This window comes from Anas acuta, chromosome 5 (genome assembly GCF_963932015.1).
Source record: "Anas acuta chromosome 5, bAnaAcu1.1, whole genome shotgun sequence".
NCBI lineage: Eukaryota > Metazoa > Chordata > Aves > Anseriformes > Anatidae > Anas > Anas acuta.
In genome coordinates this window covers 62583930-62601847 of record NC_088983.1, presented here as the reverse complement: position 1 = coordinate 62601847, position 17918 = coordinate 62583930, and the positions used below count along the sequence as shown (strand labels likewise).

Sequence of the window (17918 nt, the reverse complement as noted above, 5' to 3'; positions counted from 1 at the left end):
CACTGGTGGTATTGTGCTGTGGACTTGCTGGGGGAGATGCTGAGAGGATGAGCTCTACCTGCCCCATGCTCCCAGGAGAGTTTTGAGCCTTAGATAGGCTCGGGGGTATGGTTGTGAACTCAGTATGTGCTGCCAAGCAAGTGGCGGCTGTGCAAAATGCCAAGCTTGCCTGTCTTGGAAACTGAGTCTAACATCTTCCTTCCCTGGGCTCATAAGACCTGCTGCTCCTAAATCCTCCGCAGGGTGCTGTGAGGATGTCCGTGGGGCAGGCCTGGATGGAGCTCTGAGGTAAGCACGGCTTCAGAAGCACATTTGCTTCACTGTGGGTGGCCTCCGATCTTCTCCCAAGGGGAAGGAACAAAAAGATCAGGGGCCTTGGTGAGCAAAGCATGTTGTGCAACTGCTGCCTTCACAGCACTTTTCCGTGTGCCAGGTCTGAGGTGATTTTATAGAAGGTGAGGCTTAATGTCAGCCGGTGAGGAGAGTTTGAGTGTTAGGCAGGGGTTGTCTGCAGACTACCTAGTCCAAACACACTGGGTTTAGAAATGTGCTGGCGTTATGATTTGTTGGTGGAGATACCTTGGGAGGTTCTCTCAAAGAAGTACACAAGAGTTAGTTAAAGAACTGCATGGTGCGGTTGTGCACAAATCACTTCACATAAGGGAAAAGGGACTTCTTACTATTAAATCATGGATGTGTATTCATTAATAAATGTACTTTATTAAGCCCTGAAATGAGCAAGGTACAGTTTATCATAATTTCAGTGGCAGGTGTTTTAAGACAGATCCTACAACATTTGAAATATCATCAATATATCTGATGTTTATTTTGAGGAGGTTTTTCTACCAGTGGCATAAAAAGACTTAGACAAGGAGTATAAATTCCATGAGAAGGTCTTCTAGACTGCTTGTGACCAGAGTACCCCAGATTTTCTCTCTGAGGTAAGCCATACGTATGTCTCTCTCAGTCTGAAAGGCACTGTGAAATTGCACAACTGAATGCTGACTACTGAAGCTGTGCTATTTTATGTAGATCTCCACAACAAGATGGCGAGTAGCTTGTAAAACTGTTGGATGCTAGGATGGAAATACTAGGTGCAAAACTGAGTGATTCATCTCAAAGGATTCCAGTTGTTCAGAACCCAGTATCCATATAGAGATGAGAAGATCTTGAAACTAAAGCTCTGAGACATATGTGAAAGGCTTTGGAATAAATAAATATTTGAAGGTATTCTTTCACTTGTATGTCGGCCCTCTTCCCTTTTTTCACTGCTCTCCCACCCATGTTCAGCTTCTGTCACAAGCACTTGTTTGGTTGTGTTAAATTTTGGGTCAAAATTACCCCAAAAGCAGACCCATTACTTCTCACTACATTCAAGTACAAATGAAATAGCATTCTAGATGTCCTTAAGTAAATATTTGCTTATCATTTAATAATAAAATTTAGCAAGGATTATAAAGCATAAGAGCAGGGTTTTTTTTTTTTGTTTTGTTTTGTTTGTTTTTTTAATCCCAAATCTCTGGTGTATTCAACTCTATTCAGGAGATCAGGTGCAGAATTTCCAAAGCAGTTTCAATATCAGACTGCTCTTTGACTGCTTAGTCTATATCCTTTGGTGTGAAGCAGCTTCAAGCAGTATTTAGTTTGAGTGGAGGGCAGGAGGAATCGTGGATCCTTGTCTGCACGGAAAAGTTTCTTTGGAGCAGCAGGCAGTGTTTGTGACAGTGTTGTAGTCATAGCAGTCCTTGTGGACCAAAGAGATCGGGCAAGGTTTGCAGGAACAAGTGCTAGCTTTTGCAAGATTATAGCACAATATGCACATTAGTACAATCGGAAAAAGCAGGCAGGCCTTCAGAAGTACAAGCCTTTCACCAAAAGTAAGCTTTTGCTTGTAAACTCCCCAAAGCCTCCATGAAACATAACTGAATGGCACTTTGGTCCACACAAGCTGAAAAAACTTGGCTCAAAACTAAAATGTTGTCAGATACCTAGAGGAGCAAAAACTTTGCTATTGATTTTAGGATCGGTATGTATAATGTATGAAAATACCCTGATTACTTATGCTTCTTGTGAAGTTTTACTGGTAGCTATTTTTCTTCCTAAAAATCTGTGATGTTATTTAATGTTGTTAATTGCTGAAGAAAAACAGTCGGTGCTGTTTGGGTTCTGTTTTTTTTGAAAAACTGCTGCTATTTATTTTTTTTCTTTCCACATACTCAAGTTCTTAGCACTCTGTCAGTTTCTAGCTTCCCCCTTCCAGTAAAAATCTTCGTACTCAGTGCTTGTCATCTCTCTCTGTCACTCTGTAGTTGAATAGAAACGGTTAAAGAAAGCTATAGAAAGACATCTGAGTTAAGGTCTGGGCTTCAATCTGTTTTGTGTCTTCAAAGAGATATTTTAATGGCAACCCTTCATCATAAATAAATGAGTATTACATGTTAAATTACAGCTAAGGTCCATCACAAAGAACTTCAAGATTTATGTGTAAGACTTAGTTTGATTAACTAAGATAAATTTGTTCCTGTGTGTTTTCCTAGCTGTGTGTTGAAATCTTTTGATCTAACTGGGGCATTCCTAAATATTTGTGTCACTTTTTCTTTTAGTTTACAAAAGTAAACAAGCAGCTCTGCTTTTACTGTGTCTCAGAAAGCTTTGGTTGTATGGGCTGTTTGCCTTTTCGGGGTCTCTGTTTTTCTGCTACACCGCATATGTAGATGCTATGTTGTCATATCTGGTGGTGAATTTTAGCTGAATTAATACCGGTCGGGCTCCCTGAGGAACCTTGAGTGGAAAGTGCTGAAAATGTGGATCAGCTTTCCTGTCAGGTAGCTTGTAGTCGTGTGCTTCAACGGGAAGTGGCTTGTCTGCATCTGGGGGGTTGTGTGAAGAGACACCTTCATGGGCATCCCTGGGGAGAGCTGAATTCCCATGTTAGGTTATAGGATCTGTGAATTCCCATCCTGAATGTGGCTGCCTGCACGGGAGAGCGTGGAAACGGGGGAGAAAGCCTCATCCCTTTATTACTTGTCAGTGAGGGGAGCTTTGGGGTTTGTTGTGGGGTTGGAGAGCCCTCGGAGCGTTTAATGAGCAGCTTTCTGCATTTATAGACGAGCTGGACTGGGGCTGGAACTGCCCCCGCCGTACAATGGGTCGTTTCTCACTGGATTTTAAAAGGGGATAACTTTGATCATTTCAAAAGCAGTGAAGCCTGATGCTGCGGTGAGACAGCGCTAATTTACAGCTACCATTAAGGAAACAAAGACCGAGGGCAAGTTTCGCTCTGAAGATTCACTGACGCTATGAACCCCGCCGGGAGCCGCGGCTCTGAGGCAGTTGCCGCCGGCACCCGGCGTGCTCCTGAGGTACGGCGGGGCCGGGGCCGGGGCCGGGGCCGGGGCAGCGCCGCTCCCCTCCACACCTGCCGGTGGGGGGCGGCCGGCGGGGAGGGCAGGGGAGGCCCGGGGAGGCCCGCCCAGCCCCGGCCGCCCCGCGCCCGCCGTCGTCGGTGCGAGGCGGGCCCGCAGACGCCTCCTCCCGCCCGGCGGCGGCAGCAGCAGCAGCAGCAGGCAGCAGCAGCAGGCAGCCGCCGCCGCCGCCGCCTCAGCGCCATCCATGGGGTCCGGCGGCCGCCGCGGCGCGGCGGGGGCGCGGGCGCTGCCGCTGCTGCTCCTGCTGCTGCCCGCGCCGGGCGCCGCCGCCCTGCCCCTCCCCGGTGAGTGCCGGCACCTGGCCGGCAGCGGGGCCGCGCGGGGAGCCGTTGGCGGGGCGCGCGCCGGCCGTTAGCGGCCGTTGGCGGGCAGGTGCGGGCCGGGCACCGGGCGCCTCAGCGCGGCGGCCGCTGCCTCCGGGACCCGCAGCGCGGGGAACGCCGCGGCCGCGGCCGGGAGCGGAGCCGGGCACAGCGCGGTGCCCGCCGCACAAAGCGGCTGGGCGCTGCTCCTGGCTGCAGGTCTGCCTGTCCCTGCCTCGCAGCTCTCCCCCGCTGCCTGGAGAACCGCTGCCGCCCGTCACTTCTCTCCCCTCCTCTCCTGTCTGTGCTCCTCCGTCTGCAGGGCTGCTGCCTATTGGCGTTTCTCTTTCCCCTCGCTTCCCTGCTCTGGGGCTGCAGGCGGATATTCTGCTTCAGCGTGCTGTGCTCCGCGCTGGCCGGCCAGGTGACTCGGCAGCGCTGCTCGACAGATGCTAGCTTTGTATTAAACCAAAAAAACTAAGCAATAAAAAAGGTGTGATTAATAGGTTGCCCGTCTGTTTAATGGTAAGCCAGTCTTTTAACGTGTTGCAGGTTGGCAGCTTGGAAATTTCATTATTTCTGTGAACTCCCATTAGTTTAAGAGACATTGGGCTTCCTAAGGGTGATACTATGGTTGCGATGGAGGTCTCTTCCAGTATTAGTTTTATGTGAACCAGGAAGATGAGCAGCATCTCTTCTCAACAGTTCTGCGAAGAGATATGGTCATAGCTCCTTCTGGGGTGAACAAATTGCTGTAAAACTTCATCGGCTAAATCTCATGGGGGATCTAGCCCATAACAGATTAATGTAGATGCGTTTATAAGTGAGCACAAAAGCTTTGTGCAAGCTTATCTGGACTGCATACAGGTGTGTTCATGTGCAGGTACAGCCATTGGTACAGGTTTCAGTCTAGATACTCTCTCTGCATGTTTCTGTCTTGGATTTAAAATTGGTATGTGCATGCTTGCAGCCTTTTATCATCTAGTCTGTGAAACATACAGGACTTATGCCCTATTCTCCATCTTCTGGCATCCTTTTTTGAATTTGGTATCTTTTCGCAGATGTGGATGAATGTGCCCTGGGGCTTGATGACTGCCATCCAGATGCTATATGTCAAAATACCCCGAAGCTGTACAAGTGCATGTGCAAAGTGGGTTACACTGGCGAAGGGAAGAAATGTGAAGGTAAAACGATGGAATTGCTCTGCTCTGCCTTGTCTCAGTAATTGCACCTCTCTGCCTTCCTGCAAGGTCCTGGAGTGTTCTTTGAAACTGATAGATTTAGCAAGGGAAGGGCAGGTCCATAGTAGCAAGTTTCTTCTCTCTGTAAAGCAAATGTCAGCTGGGATACTGGGACTGAAATCTCGCATAAAAATGTTCTGGAGGTCCCACGTGCTACTGTGCATGAGATAGGCTGGTCAGCACCAAGTGTCCTTCACCTTGGCCAGCGTGGGACAAGGCCTTGGCCAAGTATATGGGACTCGTTCAACTTTTGTTTGCAGCTAGGTTGGTACCCAGAAGTAGGAGGCTTTGATGCTTTACTGTAGTCCTTACTTGCTGCTTAAGACTTTGGGTTTTACAAATATACTAGGTACTGGTGAAGGCGCTGACCTTCAGGTTTAGGAGCTGCTCACAGTGTAATTGCTGGAGGAACACAGGGACTACATTATGAGGTTGAAACAGTGATTTATTATTATTATTATTATTATTTTTAATTTCTAATTGCCTCTAGCAAGCTAAAGAGGGGGAAAGAAATACTGTAGTATGCAAATGCATAGCCACTGAAAAATTTCCTGCCAGTAGCATAGAGGTGGAACATGGTTTTTATGAGCAATTTCCTGTGATTTCCCAAATGGTGGGGTATTTTCTTCTTTAATTTTTTGCTGTTGTGAAGTGGATCACCCATGTTACATGCATCTGAGATGTTTTTTGAATACTTCAGAGATCTTGATGTGTGCGATGCCATGCAGCACGGAGTTCCACAGAAGAATTGTGTGAAGGTGTTCATATAAGCTTTTAGTCAACTTGAATTCTTCCTTGACAAGGGCAGACAATGACCTGTGGATACTAACTTTCTTATTTTTACTTTGTGTGCTTTCGTGCTGTCACTCTTTGATTGAGTCATCTTACTTTTGTCTGTTGCAGAGAACCCAAAAAAACAACCTCTGACTACTGATTGCTTTACCGCCACCCCCTCCCACATCATCTGGTGGCCTTTTAAAAAGATGGTGTTACTAAAATTTAACGGGATATTACATGTGAAAACATGAGATATTTCTGAGAAGACAAAGCAGAAAAATAATAATGCCTTAAAAGATAGGGGACGAATTGTTTTTCAGGCTGATCTTAAAAGCTCTGATTGATTTTTCTCAGTTACAAAATCAAAAGAGAAACAATTGCATGGCTTTTCACCTAGTAATACCACTTGGTCTAACCATTAGTTTGTTTAATCAGCAGCCTTAAAAACCTTAGCCGATAAGGCTAAGCTCTGTGGGAATCTCAGGGTATTTTGTCACTCTTTGGAAACATTTAGCAAGTAATGCGTTAAGTGTTGCCTATTTGCAAGACAATGACGATTTAGGCCAGCAGTTGCTGTTCACAGTTACACGGTCTCATCGCGCAGTGTCTATAACACTCAAGCAAGCATCCATCATGTTGACTTTTGCTTTATTCCGTAGACATTGATGAATGTGATAACGACTTCAATGGAGGCTGTGTCCACGAGTGTTTCAACATTCCGGGGAATTACCGCTGTACTTGCTACGACGGCTTTATGTTGGCTCACGACGGCCACAACTGCTTGGGTAAGCGTGCTTGTGAGCATTGCGAGTGGGAATGCTCTAACGTTTTAGCGGCGTTCCTGGGAAATGCGTGGTCATCTGTTGTGCTTAATCAGCTCGGCTGGAGGAGAAGGTCACTGATGGAAGGGGGTATTCCAGGCACCCATGCGCCGTCCCAGTGTGGTGCTTTCCCCGTCTGAGTGTGGGTCATTGCGCTTTCACCGTTTGAGGGTAGTTGTGCTTCTCTGTTTCTGTAATGGCTTTCCTTACAAGAACACGTGCTGTCATCGTCTTTTCTGTTCCAAAGTTAGCTTAGAGTCAATTCTCACGTGTATTTCTTTACCTAAAACCTTTTCTCTTGCGAGGTCTAGAACGTATGGGCTTCTCCCTCTTCCAATGTCTGAGCCCTTCCTGACATGCAAGCGATAAGGAAAAGGCACACAATTAGGGCTGTGCAGTTGCTGTGTATGACAGAGGGGTGTTGAAGTTCAGAGGGCATAAACAAAATGCTCAGGGTTTTCCTGGGTAGTTAACGTGAAGCAAAGTACACAACCCTGGAAACATGTTCACTCCAGGCAGCACTCCCTTGACCCTGCACGCTCTCTCTCTTTCCCCACCACCCCATGCTGCAGAAACTGTCACATTTGCTTTTCCAGAGATAGCTCAGTTTTTTTCTCTTCTGCTGCACATTTGTGTGTGGATGTGCATCCCTGGGCTCTGTCTTCTTCTGGGTCAAATTAGAAAAGCTCTGGAGTCTCCAGTGGGGATTGTGTTGAGTTTTACCGGCTGTGAGTCTGGTGCATGCCCACAGATTAACTTCGTTATAGCGTAAATGGAGGGGAGAGGGTGAAGTCACTGAGTTCAAGTATTTCACTAAAGAAAATAGAGAGGGAAGCAAACTATTTGCTGATGCTTTAACATATTGAGGACATCTTATTTTTTCTCTCTTGCCTTTGTGTAAACACACAGTGGAGTTCAGCTGAGGTTATTAGGAAGGGCTGAAAGTGAGCTAACGCATTGCCTCTTGTAATGCCACCAAGGGGTACGTTCTCTTAGTAGCCAGTAGCCCCTCTAGAACATAATTCCACTGACTTGTTTGGGATCAGTAAGACAGACAGAACATAGACCAAAATCTGCCACCTGTTACAGTACTGGGAAGCTGTTCAGTATTGCATGGCAGACTTTTTAAAATAAAATGTCATTGACATACGGTGAAGTTTTTACTGACCAGCCAATTTTTGAGATATGATGTAAACTTTAAATAAATATTTTGGTATGCAGCAGCAAATTGGATCACGTCTTCTCTTAATCTGTTTATTTACTGTCTTTACACCATGGTTGCTCTCCTTTCGCACTCATTTTTGAAGATCTCAGCTGTGTGTCTGGGTTTTAGCCAAATAGACAATTACTTTTTGGAAAGAGATGATATTTTGTAATCTTTCCAAGCTCCGTAAGGCAGAAACATCTGCTGGAGTTCAAATCTGTAGTACTGCAGGCTCATGGTGGCTGTTTATTCATGATTGTTTGGACATTCACAGCACTGTAGCTCTCTAAAATACTCAGATTCTCTGTGATGGAGATATGTCAGCCGTTCTTGTTGCTATGAGCAGGTCACATTCCTTTGCATCCCATTGGCTTACTCATTGCCTTCAGTAGAAATTAAATCTGGTGTAATGCCGCATTATGCTTTTTACTAAAAGCCTTTCTTTTTCCCCATTTTTTGGAAGGCAGCTGTTTTATGCCAGAAATGTTAAAGTGTTAAATTAAAAACATTGTACTATTATCACAGGAACAATGAACAGAACAGGGAGCAAATATAGTGTCCCATTTGAACTTGCAAATGAGACCAGTGCTTTCCCTAAGCAATGTTTTGTCTTGCTAAATTTTTTTTTCTAAGGTACTGAACATTTTTGCTTCCTGTTCAAACCGGCATTTGAAAAATTGGAAAATTAGGGTAAGAAAATTATTTGCTGGCAGAGGTTACAGAAGTCTCCAGCAATTAAAGGATGAAATTCAGAAGAACTGGATATTGGGATGAACATCCTGTATTCAGAGGCATATCTGAAGGTTTTTCTACTCTTTGTTTCTCTTGGCTATCTTGCAAATTGAGCGTTTCTATATTCTCTGGTATTGTTGAAGCTCTACGTATTGCAACATCAACACTGAACCTATTTCCAGAACTTCTGCTCTTGTCCTTGACTGTGGTCAGGCAACATGACAGCAGCCTTGACGGTAAGTGATGATGACCTAGAGTTGAGGGAGGAGGATAATAAACCAAACTGAGCTTCAGAACATGTGATGTATGACTTGTAGCTTAGAGCAAAAGCAAGGAGGAAGAAGAGGAAGGTTTTATATTTAAGCCAATCTTATTTTGAACTTGGTGTTTTTCTTCCACCTTTGCTTCAGAATGGGGATCTTACTGAAAAACACCATACATTGCTTGCTTGGGTTTGGAACCAAAGCTGTATATCACGGAGCAAGACAGGACCAGGCATGGATGCTCAACCTAGATGTAAATGTGCTAGGTTGCTTAGTGGTAGTACTCTCTGGCTGCTCGGAGAGGCAGTGTATATTCTCCTATGTGGAGTAGGGAGCTGAGGCAGTGGATGTTCTCCTACATGAAGTGTGGGCCTAGTGCAGGTACCCTGCTTCTGTCTTCCCTGAAGCTGCTCTGCCTTCTTGTTTAGTTGGCCAGAATTTCCTGGGAGCCCTGTGGCTGACTGGCCAAACTGCAAACGGGAAGAGTGGGGGGCAGAAATAGACTTGTGCAAGGCTGACAGAACAACGGGCTAGCCCCGGCTGTCTGAGCTGCCTGGGTGGGTACCTGCTGGTTAGGGACGTGGTGTCTGTGCTGTATATTGAGCAGCTAACACAAATAGCTGTCTCGGTGTTAATTTGTAGCGGTGATTTTCATACGGGGCAGGTACGAAGCTGATCTCTTTCTCTCTCTTTCAGATACAGATGAATGCACGTTCAACAATGGTGGTTGCCAGCACGTTTGTGTCAACACTGTGGGGAGCTACGAGTGTCGCTGTAAGGAAGGATTCTTTCTAAGTGACAACCAGCACACATGCATCCACCGCTCAGAAGGTACTGGCTGCTTCCCTCCACGCACCAAGCAGGAGTTTTTGACAGAAGCTCACTGCAAACTCTCTATAGCAGATTCAAAAGTATTTTTAGTTTGAGTTTTTTGAGGCTGTGAAGTATCTTGAAGTCCTCAATTCTTTTAAAAGGAGCACTGTGTCAGGATCTTCTAAGTGACTTTGAAGACTGTCTGCATCCCTTCTGCCCCTTTGATCCCACCTGTATGTCTGCAGTGTTATGCTTTTTAAAGGCTGTACTGCCATACTCCCAGTGTACTTTATGCTCTGTTGTGCAGCTGAGCTGTGTCCTGATCCAGGAAATGGCAATAAACTGAGGGACCATGAGTTCTGACAGTTTCCACCGACTTCAGTTACAAGGCAAAAGCTACATTACCTCTAGGTACCTTTTAGATTCCCCATACAATGTTTAGGTTTCAGCTAAGAGATTTATTGTTTGTCAGCCCCAAAGGTATTCAAATAGTGTTCTTTGTTTTGAGTGAAACCTTTATGAAACTACCTTTAAAAGATCTGAGAGCCTTGGATGTCTAATTAGACATTGGGTTGAACAAAATTATTTTGGATGCCCTTGGGGAATACTTTAAAGTGGTTACTCAGATCAGGGAGTTGTCCATTGAACTGTACAGTGAATATCTTACTAAGAAGTATTTAAGGCTGCAAAGCTTTCTTTAATCTAAGGCTTATCGTTGGCATGACTATAAGAGGAATCTGAGCATGAATAAACAAATCTCACTTTAAAATTCCCCATACTGAAGAGATCAGCATTTGTAGACATATATGGCCATCCCGAGATGAGTGCACTGAGGTGGCTGTCATCTGACGTAGCTGAATTGATCTTTTGTTTGAATTACGAATCTGTATTCTCAGCTTCTCTGGTATTGTGCTTGGTCTCATGGAGATCTGGTGATGCATGGTGATTTCTCAGGCCATTGCTCAGCTTGCTACTGCAGCAGGCTGCAATGGCAGGGCAAGGTTTTTCCCTTCCTGTTTCCTTGCCAGCAGTGATGTGTGTTTGTGTGCATGGATGATGAATCCAAGAATGAAGATCAGTTGTTTTAACTTCTCGTCTTGTCTGATGCCAAGGGAAAAAAAGCTTCCAACTCTTCTCATTTGCTGCTTCTTGAGTATGCTAAACTCTCCTGAACTAACAGCAGCAGCATATCCTGTTACTAATAATTGTACCTTTGGAATTCTTGATACTGAAATACAGAAGTGTTGTTTGTGTTTTTAAAGCCATTTTTTTCGTGTCATCGCTCTGTTTGTTTACCTCCCTCCCCTTCCCACATTACTGTGAAGAAGCACTGCATGGAATTCCCCACTTTTTTTTTTTCTTGGGTGGGCAGGTCTGTTTTAAGCCAGATCTCATTGTTGTCTCTTTCCTCTCACTTTGTTCTCCTCTTTTCTGATCATTGCTAGGTCTCTGCCTTATGTACTTATCTCTCTGCATATCCCTTAGTAGTCCTTTCGCAAGGCATCACAGCATGGATCTAAACATTGCTGCCTAGCCCACCTATTCAGTTTCATTTCTTACCTATAATGTAAGGCAGAATTTCCTTCCCTGTCTCTCAGATCAGTTAAGAGGGCACATTCTTCTTAGTGGTCTGCAATATTGGCCTTTACATGCACAGAAAAAGAGTGAGCTGGAGTTGAAATTGGAAAAATACAGAGGCTTGAGGATGTTGTATTCCTTCAGATGACTAGTGTAACGGGGAAGTCTCTGACTCACCTGCCCTTCCAAGTCTATTTACTTTTATCTTCTGGGTTCCCTGTCACCTATTCCAAGATGGTAATGTGGGACTCAAGGTAAGGTAGCTATTAGAGGAGAGTTTGATAATTAAAGCTGATTTTCATCTGATAAGATTGTGTAGGTCTGGAGCACAGGGATCCTCTGAGGTTCTTGGTGGTTCTGCCTAGCCTCTGCTTGAATCACATGAACTCTGTCTGTGCACAACCGTAATCTTTCCTGGACTGTCTGCTTAGAATGAGCTACTTTTCATCTATATTTAGGAGAACGGATTTACTTTGGGGTGCTGTTATCTGGCTGACAGGGCAGCATTGCACATCTTGTTTCATTTTCAGCATATAAGAGAATGGGGAAAATTGGAATGAAAATGTAGAATTTTCACTAGTAAATTTGCAGTACATCTTGTAGCTGCTGTTGCTATTGATGACGAATCTTGCCACGTTTTCCTGTGGTATTTCACAGGGTCATAGCTATCTACTTTTTGTGCTGAGTCAGTGGGAGTTAATTGGACCTGTGATTTGAAGGCCACATCTGAAACCACTGTATGGTCCTGAAAACTTGTGCACAAGTGACCATGTTAGCTATAGCTTTAAGATTCTTTCTCTCTGTGGAGCAGCAGTGATAACTAGAAAGCGTTTTAGAAAAATCTGCCTTAATACAGAGCTGTAGAAAGCATGCAAATGGTCACAAATATTCCTGGGAGGTCCTGTTCTGTCTGTGCTGATGCTTTTTGCCACTTGGCTCCTAGGGGGCTGCCTCTGAGAATATTGGGTTGTTCTTCCTGCAATTGCCTCCCCTCCCACCCTCATTTTGTCCTACTGAGTGTCTGCCTGGAAGTGCCCTAAATGGAGCCTTAGTGTTCTTAGCAAATTGGTGATGATGTCCCAACATTTACTGTGGAGAAGATTGGATTTAGGTGGGTTTGATCATGTGCTTTGTTACACAATGGATACTCTTATTTTAATAACGTGCCCTCATTTGGAAAGTGCATTTTTAGCTTTCTGTGGAGACCTGATTGAACTCTGCTTGTTCAGAACTGATCAGTTCCCAACTTATCATTTACACCATATGTCTGATGTCAGTGAACTTTACCAAAGTACCTGCTTGGTACTTTTTCCCTTTGGTAGCTCAACAGACACAGACGAACAGCAAACTTTAACAGAAACTAAGCGGCCGATTCCCTTAATGCTGTCTAACAATGCTGAGTTAACAGACCAAATCATACTGCATATTTAGGAACAGAAAAGTCACAAAAACACAAGAGTTAATAAGGCTAATTTGTGGTCTCATGGGTTGCCCCATTCCTTGACTGACAGCACAATAATGGATGACAGCTTTCATGTGGGCTCCTTGGGCTGTGTCTCTGTGCTGCAGGATCTGCAGCATCCTTGTCTTGTTAGACTTCTACAGGGTCCTCACTGTGGGAAAGGAGCAGAAAATCCAATAGGGCAGAATAATCCAGGCTCTGCAGCATCTATTCTGCTGCTGCTTATATCTTTTTTAACAGAGAAAGGGTACCACAGTTTGTGCTTCAGATAGCCAAAACAGTTGTGTGCAAGTTGGAGCAAGAACCTAACTGAAGAGTAATGGAATAATGGTGAGGAGCTGACCTCTGATTGCCACTGACGGCCGATCGTGTTTCTTGTTTCATTTAGGTATGAGGCTTCAAAAGGTGCTGCATAAATTCTAAAAACATACATGTATAGGCTGTGAAATTGTTCATGCTGACCCTTTCTGGCAACATGTTCATCCTTTTCATTTCTCTGATAGTGCCTTTGCTCAAGTCGGTAGAAGTCCCCTGGGTTAATGTGGTATCAGACCTTCAGGGGGATAAGCCCTTGCAGCTGAAGTATACACTGAGTCTTCTCAAAGTGTTCTTGCCAAGAAAAAAGAACATTTTGGTGTAACGTGTTGTCTTATAAAAGCTAAATACACCAAGGCAGAGCATTTGATGGCAAAAATGTGTTCTCAGAATAACCAAGGAGAGTATTCTTTTTTTCTTTCTCTCATCTGTGTAGCAACGTAGAAGATTTCAGCAACGCTCAGTGGTGTTCTGATAACTCAGCCAGCTGACACGTAGTTTTAAGTTGTGGGCATACGAATTGTGTTACAGTCTTGCCAATGGCCCTGGCATTGATTTAGCTGAGCGAGGGGTTAAGGTGAAAAAGCCTTTACAACAGTTCTAGGAACACTTCCTACCTGTTTAATTGACTTGAACCTTTTGCAGAGGCCAGACAAAACACTATGGCAGTCATCGAGAGCTAGTGCATGAACAGCTTGTAACTGTCAGAGACAGAAATGGTGCAATGTTTTTTGTGAGGTGCACCAAAAGGAAGAAAGTCAGTAGTGGCACCTTGCTTTTTCCTTTGGTTTCTGGCATCAAGTTCTGTCCAGCTGGGAGGCGCGCAGAAGTACAGAACAGCGTGATAATTCCCAGTGGGGTTATTTTGAAAGAGATTAGTTGAAATCTGAAAAACATGAAAACAAAATAGTTGACAAGAAAGAACTGACATACACCATAGATACCACTTGCGTGTTTACGTGGTCATTACTTGGTCATTGCTGAGGTAGGTTGTGACTTTGAGAATCTGCTTTGTAGACCAGCAGTTGAAATGGGGATGCCATTTTTTTTCTGTGTCATCCTAGACATTCCAGTGTCTGGTGGATAAGCAAAGAATTAACGTCACTTTAAGCTTTGATCTTGTCAGGTACCAGCCAGCTTGTGTTTTTTATAAAAGGTTTTATAAATGCTGATGTAAAATGAGAGCAAGGGATGAGAATGCAGATGCTGTAGAAATCTAGGGATGTTGCTTTTTGACCTTGCAATCAAAGAATGTGGGCACACAAAAGATTATAGCTGGAGAAGCCTTGGGGGCCACTGGTTTGCAGGATTGGACTTTCTGCCTTTCTAGTCTTTAAGCTCATACATTTTGTTCTAATGCTGTGGAGCCTTCCCAGAAGTAGCAGGCTGTTGGCTGTGTGTATATCGGACTAATCTGATTTGACTCTTGCCTGCACACAGAGATGCCGAGGATGCTGATGCTGTTGCACTTGTCCTGTTTTGCAGAAGGCATGAGCTGCATGAATAAAGATCATGGCTGTGCCCACATCTGCAGAGAAACACCCAAAGGAGGCGTTGCCTGTGAATGCCGACCAGGATTTGAGCTGTCCAAGAACCAGAGGAGCTGCATTTGTATGCAACATTCTGTATATGCTTATGGTTTCCAAAAGTGAACAAATAGTGTTCTGTCTGCAGTGATACGGGATATGATATGTTACAACTAAGCTGGGATGACATGCCTAGACTCTGAGCATTTGAGCCAAACTAGAATCAATGACTTTGCAGGACACTACTGCACAGATCTGCTGTTTGTTTAAAAAAAAATAATAATAAAAAATTGTACTGTAGGAGTTGTACCATTATTTGTAAGCTCAGCTACCCAAGAGAGCAGTGCATTGTTTCAGTCCCATAGAATTTCTGAGGAAGGGGGCGTGATAGGAAGGTGTATTGGGAGATGGAGACAAAATTGGACACTTTCTTTCAAAGATGCTAGAAGCGCTTGTGAGATCTAACATATATTTTCTTCCTAGTAACATGTAATCATGGAAATGGTGGCTGTCAACATACATGTGATGATGCTGATAATGGGCCAATTTGTGGGTGTCACCCCAAGTACATCATGCATATGGATGGGAAAACCTGTCTGGGTCAGTACACAGAGTAGTAGTTTTCTGTTGATGACTAACTTGAGTGTGGTTTGACATTGCTGTGTGTGTATGACTAATACTCCTATTAATAGCAGAGCTAGAAAACACCAAGGAATCCCAAACTAAGAAACCTGCTAGTACACAAGTGAGTTTGTTGGGTCCAGGTGACTTATGCTTCCATATATAGGTACCTACCTCATACTGCTGCAGCCTGTAATTAGTGCTGGTCCCTCTGAAACACAAGGCTTGTTACCAACCAAAAAAGATTTCCTTCTTTCCAGGACATTTTAGATCCTTTTTTTTTTTTTTTTTTGTATAGCATGAGCCAGAGAGTGTAACCAAGCTGTGCATGCATTAAAACCAGAACTCTGAATTCAATTAGAGTACAGTTTTTGTAAGGCAGTTATCCAGTGAAGAAAGCACTTAAGACCTATAAAGTCTTCCAGTCTCTGGAAGACTTTGTTGCCTGTTGATTGAAATCAAATGCTCAGGCATAACTGCCTGTCCGTGCATTAGTCTGTGATAGATGATGACAGTGTGCTCTTAACAGAGCAGTTTATGACAATTCAATTAGTTCTTTCATCTTGTTACTGTTCACCACATCAGTAGTGCATTTTCTGTTTTATTAATCTTGAGAATACTGAAACGAGTGGGAGTTGTAAGGAAGCAACAAAAGCAAAATACTCTCGTGGCTTTGACTGGAGGTTCTTCATGGCTTTCTTTCTCTTTTTTTTTTTTTTTTCCTTTTAAATTTTATTTCTGCCTAGTTAGCTCCAACTGTCTCCAATAATTTAGTGCATGATGTATCTGTTTGCATTTCTGTATATACTGAATATCAGATGAGATTTCTGGTCAAGGCACTTTTGCTCATTTCTTTTTTCATGCTCCTTACAGAGAGGGAAGAGGCTGCTGTTGAAATTCCTGAGGGAAACACTACAGCAGGAGCTGATGTGGACAAGAGGGTGAAGCGACGGTTGCTCATGGGTAAAAAGGGTTTATCCAAAATAACTTGGCTGTTTGCTCAAACCTCTTATGTTGAAGAATTGTTTTTTTAATGTAACCATCGTAGTTCTGGACTGAATCCTTCCTGAGATGCCCCACTCCCTTTTCAGGACAGAATGTTATTCCACAATGTATAAGAAACTGCATTCTGAAACTGGAAAAAGAGTTTTACCTGCTTCTCTTGAACTGAAAGTATGCTTGTGCATGGAAGAGAACTGGCTTCAGTGATGGGTTACACCTAGAAGAGCATAGGGAGCATAGGCCCATTTTGCCAACGCATGTATTTAGCAGTTGCTCATATATATATCAGGCTAAAAGTAGCTGAACAGTGTTCTTGGAACTGTACCTTGTATCGTCATGTGATACTTCTTACCATTACAATGTCTCTGAGCAAACTTTATTTATTGTTGGCTAGAAACATGTGCAGTTAATAATGGTGGCTGTGATCGTACGTGTAAGGATACATCTACTGGAGTTCACTGCAGCTGTCCTGTTGGATTCACGCTCCAGTTTGATGGGAAGACATGTAAAGGTGAGTTTTGTACTCCTGGACATGTGTGTTCTAGCACCATGCTGTAAGGTACTCATCTCCTAATGAAAGTAACACAGTATTCAGAGGGAAGCTGGTATGAGTAATGTGGTCTGAGAAGCAGTGCAGCCATGGGAGATGCATGGCTTCCTTGTAAGAACATTCTGGTGTATCACATGCAGAAGTCTCTGCTGCTCTGCCCTCCCTCCTCACCACTTGCCATTCCCTCACCAAGATGGCCTCATTTTTGAGGGCTGAGAAGAGGCAAGATAAGTAGGTCTGTGGTATAGTAGAGTTCAGTACTGGGAAATGTAGGCTTGTCGGTTCTTAAAAGCATGCAGTCCCATATTCGACTATATTATCCCCAGTCAACTGGGTGCTGTAGATATTTGTAAGTAAATATCAGAATGTAATTCAGAGAAGACTGAGTAGAATTATTTATGCTGGCCCAAGTAGCTCTAAGGGTAACTAGAGTACTGGCAAGGAGAAAGGGGATTTTTAGGTAATATATTAGGACATATTTTCCTATAATTAAATATTCAGACTGTTCTGCTAGGCAAAAATGATGGAATCCCCATCCCTGAGTCAATTAATATTAGATAACTCATTTTAATGTTGGCATGAAAAGGATAGGATAGCTCAGGAAGGTCTATTCTGTCTGAGATTTTGTCAGGGCTTAGGAAGAGGGAACTCAGAGGACTTTTAAAAAGCTAAAGCCTCTTAGAGAATGTTTAAGTCAAAATGTTTCCAAGCAAAAGGTAGGGAAGAGGTCTTGTGTGAATACATGTACTCAAATGTAGCTGAAAGCAAATTAGCACAATCATGGAATAGAACGGGCCAGGTCATTCTTAAGATCTAGACCTGAACTTCCTCAAGATTTGTAGCAGATTTGTTATGTTTTGTTTCTGGGATTCTCCAGCCAATTGGGTATGATTATTTTCTGTCTTTGTCAGTGAAAGTATGTTGAATATATTCTATTTATTCACTGAAGTTTTTTAAATTATTATTGTTTTTACAGATATTGACGAATGTCAATCTAATAACGGAGGCTGTGATCATTTCTGTAAAAACACTGTTGGCAGTTTTGATTGCAGCTGCAGAAAAGGATTTAAATTATTAACAGATGAGAAATCTTGTCAAGGTATGTGCACTGGAGAGGCAATAAAAGTAGAACAAATCAGCATGGCTTGGACATCTACCACAATGATGAAGTGATAATGGACTCCAGAATTTCCATGCCTTGTGTTTTCGTGTGTGTGTGTGTTTTTCAATTTCTGAAGCAGCTGTTAAGTTAATGCTGTTGTCTTGATACTATTGTAGGAGGT

The 17918-nt window shown here is 43.7% G+C and overlaps 1 protein-coding gene across 4 annotated transcripts in view; it reads left to right on the top strand.

Moving 5' to 3' along the window:
• Positions 1-3495: 3495 nt before the first annotated feature.
• Positions 3496-17918, top strand: part of SCUBE2 (signal peptide, CUB domain and EGF like domain containing 2) — a 42526-nt gene continuing 28103 nt past the window's right edge. The window contains exons 1-9 of one of the 4 annotated variants that reach the window (XM_068685281.1): positions 3496-3712; positions 4792-4914; positions 6408-6533; positions 9465-9599; positions 14422-14547; positions 14946-15062; positions 15957-16046; positions 16480-16596; positions 17612-17734. In XM_068685281.1, coding sequence (XP_068541382.1) covers positions 3613-3712; positions 4792-4914; positions 6408-6533; positions 9465-9599; positions 14422-14547; positions 14946-15062; positions 15957-16046; positions 16480-16596; positions 17612-17734 — 1057 coding nt within the window. In that variant the 5' untranslated portion in view covers positions 3496-3612. The remainder of the gene's footprint in view (positions 3713-4791; positions 4915-6407; positions 6534-9464; positions 9600-14421; positions 14548-14945; positions 15063-15956; positions 16047-16479; positions 16597-17611; positions 17735-17918) is intronic. The other 3 variants (XM_068685283.1, XM_068685280.1, XM_068685282.1) reach the window with 3 other exon arrangements.